This window comes from Vicia villosa, unplaced genomic scaffold (genome assembly GCF_029867415.1).
Source record: "Vicia villosa cultivar HV-30 ecotype Madison, WI unplaced genomic scaffold, Vvil1.0 ctg.002029F_1_1, whole genome shotgun sequence".
NCBI lineage: Eukaryota > Viridiplantae > Streptophyta > Magnoliopsida > Fabales > Fabaceae > Vicia > Vicia villosa.
In genome coordinates, this window is record NW_026705818.1 from 157,110 (window position 1) to 164,049 (window position 6,940).

General features: G+C 28.9%; 1 protein-coding gene across 1 annotated transcript; it reads right to left on the minus strand.

Annotated features, from left to right (window-relative positions):
- Positions 1-1,795: 1,795 nt before the first annotated feature.
- On the minus strand, positions 1,796-6,664 carry LOC131637565 (zinc finger protein WIP3-like). The gene is made up of 2 exons (XM_058908163.1): positions 6,219-6,664; positions 1,796-2,777 (listed from the first exon to the last, which is right to left on the minus strand). The coding sequence occupies exons 1-2, from the start codon at positions 6,657-6,659 to the stop codon at positions 2,331-2,333; spliced, it is 888 nt and encodes a 295-aa protein (XP_058764146.1). The 5' UTR covers positions 6,660-6,664; the 3' UTR covers positions 1,796-2,330.
- Positions 6,665-6,940: the final 276 nt, after the last annotated feature.

Here is a 6,940-nt window from a genome sequence, read left to right on the forward strand (position 1 = left end):
GAAAATGGCAACAAACACCATGAAACAAGATATGCCAAGAGAACAAGGTATTCATAATTTTTATGTTCTTATGAATCTCTATTGTTTATGTTTTGGATTTTGTGTGTGAATCATTTCCTTTATTTTTGTTTTATTGCAATTGTGTTTTGGTTTTATTCAGATTTAGTAGCATAGGATGAAACCCGATAGATTAATCATAAAAGAAACCTTAATCTGATAAGAAAGCCCTTGATTAGATGTAACCTAAAGCTGACAAATAAGAAACCATAGAATAAATTTTTTATAAATAAACTTACAAAAAAATTATTTTTTATTAATCATATCTAAATCCTTTGTCTGAGAGAAAGTTTGACCAAGTATAATATGCTTCATCATGATCATAATTAATGATGAGTGGCCTTTTCAGCCTTTTTCCTCTTGATCTCCTCTTCTTGAGAGCTCTCATGGGTCTCAAAAGTTCGGTAGTAGGGTATTTTTCAATGACTTGGACCTCTACAACCTCATCTACTTCTGTTCTCTCGGCATAGGATGAAGTACTCATTTTGTGTTTTGGTTGTTCCTCTTCTCTGATTTCTTTCGATGGAGTTTCAGCAGAAGTACTCATTTTGATTCTTATTCTTCTATGATTTCTTTGGATGAAGTTCTTTTTGTGTTTTGGTTCAAAGAGGTTTCAAATTTTATATTGGTTCTTCTGATTCTTCCTCTTCTCCGATCTTTGAATATCTAAAAGCCAAAATATTTCACGCATGTCAAGTTTTCTTCTAATTATTTCTTCTTTAAATCTCTACGTTTTCTTCTCTTGGAAGTTGGAAAGATCTTTTGGATGACTAGCTACATCAAGCTGTTGAATAATTACATCCCTTTGTCTTTTTAAATTTCTTTTTCCCTTCTTTGATATTCCTTCAACTCCTTCTTATACATAATTTGATGTAATGCATGTACATTATAGGTTGTCTGGTTCCTAATAGAACCGTGTCATTGATGTAATACAAGTTTGTATATTCAATTCACAAATGGGTGTATAAAAACAACATATATTTTGATAACGATTATAAAAACTAAGTGTGGTTGTGTATTGAATGCCAAAAAAATATAAACTCCAAAATGTTGCGGCTGAGAATCGAACCTAAGACCTTTAGGGCTATCACAACGGTTGAGTTAAATAACCGTTGCGATATCGCGTTCGCTTTCTAGTATACTACAACGGTCCCAGGACCGTGATTGTAAGTAACACATTTACAATAACACTTTACATAACAATGTCAGGACCTGCGTGATTATATATCTTTTCCTACCGTTGTTAAATGTCTTTTTCGTAGTAGTGTTTGTTGTAATGACGGTTGGAATCTATAACTGTGGTGAAATATTGAGAAATTACAAAATATTGGCGTTGGATATCGAATCCCTAACCTCCAACTTTTACTATGGTTGGTTTCTACAACCGTAGTGATATGTGACGCACTACTATGTTTTTACCAATGCTACTCACCCGTTGGGAAATAGGACACTTACTAACCCTTGTTACCATGAACCACCATCTGTGTAGAATATTTTTTTTCAACCGTGATAAAATGTTCTTTATATAGTAGTGAATATTAAAGGTCAAAATCGCAATGCAAATATACTCAGAAATCCTTTAAAAAAAATGCAAGGTTTAATTGCTTGAATGAACTTATGGGAATGAGGAAATCAGCAAATAAGAATTATGAAGTGTGCCGAAATTGTAATTCATAATTTTGTAGGAATACTTATGTTGCAAGTTAGTTGCTTGCAATACAAGTTAGTTAAGAAAGTGTTAGTTTTGATGTAATCTAGCAAGTTAATTAAACATTGAAACTGTGACGGCTACATAAGTTGCACTACTAGTTTATGTAACTAATTCAGTTACCAACCAATCAAACATAATACTCCTTTCATTCATTAAACTCTATTGTTTTATTTATTCTTCTTTAAGCTACCCCAACACAGAAAAATGTTAACAAAACTTACATACAGAAATCCTTTTGGTAATGAAGCTGATAAATTTTCTCCATTGATGAGAGAATACACAAATTTCAACATGCCAAACACCTACTCCCTCTATGAGAAGAAAATTCATCTACTTCATAACTTGAACCAACTCTAATTATTAAAATTAACCACAAATCAAACCTCTTTAAATATCACAGTTCTTCACTATTCTAAGTGCTCGGTAACAAACCATTCTCACATTCTTGCCTAAGCATTATTGTTGAGAATTTTTTGCTGCCGAGCACAAAAATAGTAATTTATTATTTTCGCTACTATGATTAGTAGATAATACAAAAAAGGAAATTAAATTCACTCGTAGATCATATACGAACAACTCCATCTTCATCTGAACCAGTAACACATTCCTTCTCCTCATCAAAAGCTCGATCGTCATGACTCTGAACTCGATCATGACCCTTTCTGAAAGACCTAACATGATCTTTGAGAGATCTTTTGTGTTTAAAATCCGAACCACAAATACAATACCACAACTTGCCACAATTCTTTTCATGAGTCCTCCAATCACCTTTAACAGCTAATGTTTTCCCACATTTCCTACACATAAATGGCTTTGTCCCATGTTTTCTTTTGTAGTGAGTTTGGAGAGTTCTAAAGTCTTTCAAAGGCTTAGCTCTTGGATGATTAATGTTGTTCTTGCAACCTTGAGCACAACAATAGCATGGTAGTCTAAGCATTGCAGCTGGTTGTGTTCCTCTAAGTGATTCTGGTCCTTTCCTAAATTCAGATCCATGCCCCCACATATGCATCTAGAAATTGAAAATTTAATTAAGTTGGTACTTACTTGAATTAGTTAATAAAATAATTAAGAAGACATGCATGCAAATGTAATTTTCAAGAAGTTGCTAGCCTGAATTATTTGACCTAGATTTGATCACTAATTGTTGCAAATATTTGTTAATCTTTTGACTGATGGGGTAGGACAAGTCTAAATAAAATTCTAATAAGAAAAGCTACTTTGATTTGTAACCAAAAAAAGGTATACTATGATAATAGTTCCATGAATTAATGGTTAAATAAAACAAATGTCTATTTGAAATTTGAATTCTATTTATTTAGAATAAAAAATTAATTAGTACAATCAAAAGGAGAATCCAAAGTTTTGAGTTGATTTCAAAAAGCCTCTTTGGCCTAAATGTTACACCTACTCATTTTGACAAATTACTATGCCTCCACTCCTACATTTAAAGTAGAAAATTAAAGACACAAAAATTAATTTAAACTTTTATTTAACATGTACACTAAACCATGCAACGGGAGAATTAAGAATATTTCAAGTTCTTAAAAATATTATGATATATGATATTATGGATGAAAAATAGTTTTTAGCATAAATGAAGGGAATGCTATATTGCTAGCACAATTTTCTTAAAGTTGGAAAGAAAGAAAAAAATTGTCATCATGTAGAAATAGTCCATTGTCAAAAAAGTAGAAATAGTAATGTTTGCATGGACGTAGAAATTATTGTCAAGACTCAAGAGGAGAAGATAATGATAAATATTGTATAAGCTTGCAAAAGAATATTTTAGTGGTAGTCAAATTGGTCGAGAAACTACTTTTTCTTTTTGGTTTCCCACGGTTTTCTTCTCACGTGTAGTAGCTGTTGATATGATATTAATCTTTTCAAAAATATGAAGTTGAAGTAGACACTAATTAAGAGTTTTCCATTTCGATTCAATGTCATAATTTGTATTAAGTTAATTGTAATAGGTTAATTCTCTTTTATTTCTATTGATAAATCTGTTTATAAAAAGTTTTTTTTATAAATAGTGGAAAAAAATGGATTTTTTCTTTGTAATTTTGAAAATAGATTTTTTAAAACTGTTTTTTAAAATATTACAAGTTATTTTAAATTCATTTTTTCTAAAATAAAACACGAATTTCGAAATCCTATAGCTTAAAAATACATTATTGCAGACCAAAACTTAGTCAAAATCACAATTTTTTTAAAAAATCGTATTTTAAAATTAATTTTTATGAAAATCTGTTTGAAATAGCTTCAAAATTAAGTGATTTTTTAAAATTTTGATATTCAATTTTTTTCATAAATAAATGAAATACCTAAAATCACATTTTAAAAATAACTATTCAAACAAAATTTTTATTTAAAGTTTTTATAAAAAATTTCTTTGTAAAAAAAATTTTCACAAAATTATGTAACACTATAAAAATTATTTTTAAAAAAAGGTAAAACAAACGGGCCAATAGACTCATGTCAAATTAGACTTTTTTTTTTTTTAAAAGATAACTCTTAAAAATTTTTCTAAACTTATTTAACTAATAAGATTAGACAACATGCAATAAAAAAATATTTAAAATCTATCGAATTAATAGTAAATGTAAATAATATTTTATTGGGTAGGTGATGTATCTTAACTGTTACATGTTAGTTGAGTTAAATAAAAGCAAACGGTTGATATATAATTTTTTTTTTTTTGACAAAGTTGATATATAATTTAATTTCTGTCAGAAGTATTTATTGATTTTATGTATTAATGTAAACAAGTTGTTTACATTAATAAATTAACACTATTTTTTTTTTAAAAAGTTTGTTATTAGTAGTTATTATATTTTATAATATATTTTTAGTTATAAAATAAATTACGTAATTTTTTTAGTAATTTAAATTCATTAATTTGCATTAAAAATTTATATGTAATTGTATTGTTATTAATTAAAACAATATTTTATATAGTCAGATTCTATAAAATATCAAGTTAATTATAAAAGTAAAGTTTCATAATTTTTAAAAATTTATGAAAATAAATTGAATATAATTATGAACAATGACCAGAGTTTTTTTCATAAGTTATTTCAAAGAAATAGTCTTACAAAGTTCAAATAAATTAATTGAAATAAATTTTAAGTATTATTAGTCTTTTAATTCATTAGTCTATATACATATAAACTAAATTAGTAATTTAAATATGTTATTATGATATAAAATTTTAAATAAATTAACATACAAAAAAAAAATTATAAAGGTTTGAGTCAAATCTAAAAATAAATCAATAACATACTACAAACTAAAATCTAATATTTTTTTTTGTTTTGACATAAGAAGAGACTTAACCTTACCCTAACTCAACCTAAATTATTCTCCTTAATGGAGAGCTTCTTGATATATGAGTAATGGAAAGCTTAATTAATTATCCGAAATCGCGCGGCTGAACCTGCTGCTGTGTCAGCGCTGCCCGGCTGGCAGTTCTGAAGACTCAGTCCATTGGAAGCCGTCCCCGGACGGTAGGTTCTCGGTTGCATCTTGTTATTCGGCATTATGTGAGAGGTATGTTTGCTTCGGTCCGTCTAATCGTTTTGATTCTTCTTTCTCGTCTATTTGGAAAGTGGAAGTACCTCTTAAAGTTAGAGCTTTTGGGTGGAGATGCCTTCTTAATAGAATTCCTTCTAAGGATTCACTTTTTCTTAGAGGAATAATTCCTCCTTCCTCTAGCCTTGTTTGCGATTTTTGTGAGGATGCTACCGAATCGTCGATCCATTTATTTTTGCTTTGTTGTAAAACGGTGGATGTGTGGAAGGATTTGTCCGATTGGTTGGGGTTGAATTTCCATATTTGCCATGACTTCCAAGAAAGCTTTTGTAGGTGGAGAGTAGCTTGTCTTGAGTTGAAAATTAAGAGTGGGAAGGCGGGAAGCATTTGGTTGGCAATTGTTTGGAGCATTTGGCTTTGTAGGAATAATATCATTTTCAAAAATGGCGGATGGAACTATAGAGACATCGTTTGGGATTGCAAAGCTTTGCTTTGGAGGTGGTCTTTTATAGGAAAAATTAATCATTCTAATTGTAACTTTTATGAGTTTAGCAAAAACCCTTTGCTATACTTATCTTAGGTTCTTTTTAGTGCGTAATTTTCTTGTATTTTGGGTTAGCTCCTAAACCCCTATCTTGTAATCTTGCTTGGATCCTTTTGATCCTCATTAATATATTTCTTGATTACAAAAAAAAAAAAAACTAAGAAAATGAAACTTATATTTATTTTCTTCATAATTAAAATTTTTTTTTTTAAATAAGTGATGGAACACAGTGAAGCACTAATTTTGTTCTTTCATAGTAATTTATTTACAAATATTCCAATTTTCATTATAAGTGAAGCAACAAATATTTTTAATAAAAAATATTGAAAAATTTAAAATTATTACCAAACAAATAAATTTAATTAAGAAGAAACTAACCTGCATGTTGTTAAACCTAGTGAATGTTTTGTTGCATATGGAGCAAACAAACTGCATAGGTCCAATAAGAATCTGTGCAGGAGTTGGTATCCAAAACCTTTGAAAACTCTTCTTACAAATCTCTTCTTCTTTAACATGAAAAATCTTCTTCTCATCCTCATCAATATCTTCTTTATTGTTAGGTAATCCAATATGCAAAGCCATAGTAATATTTTCTTCCTTCACATCAAAACCCTCCGTTTTTGGCACTTCATGATCTTCCTCTTTTGATGCTTTTGCACTCAAAGGAAAGAATTGAAAAGTCTCATGAACAAGATCATTATGAGTGGTAGAAAAAGATGATGGTGATGAAGATGAAGAAGATAGAGATGAAAGAGAGGAATTATTTGATGGTTTGAGCCACTCAATGAAATTATTGTCTTCAACATCACACTCCATCATAGCCATATTCTTTACCTTGTTGAGTGAAACCAAAGCACTTATATGATGGTTTTATTAATTAATTAATTAATGAATTAAATATGTTTTTAGTCCCTATAAAATTATCAAAAATTATTTTTAGTTTCTATAAAAAAATCGATTTTTTGTTCTTATAAAATTACTTTTGCACTCACTTTTAGTCATGTAGATAGGCTAAAAATGAGCGCAAAGATAGTTTTATAGAAATTAAAAGTCAATAGGAACTAAAAATTAAAATTGAGATATTTATAGCAATCAAAAAT

Bases quoted from the DNA above. Each gene is read 5' to 3' on its own strand.
- LOC131637565 (XM_058908163.1), bottom strand. From the start codon at position 6,659: ATGATGGAGTGTGATGTTGAAGACAATAATTTCATTGAGTGGCTCAAA. The intron at 2,778-6,218 runs GTTAGTTTCTTC...TTCAATTTCTAG, and splicing joins CTAGGTTTAACAACATGCAG to ATGCATATGTGGGGGCATGG.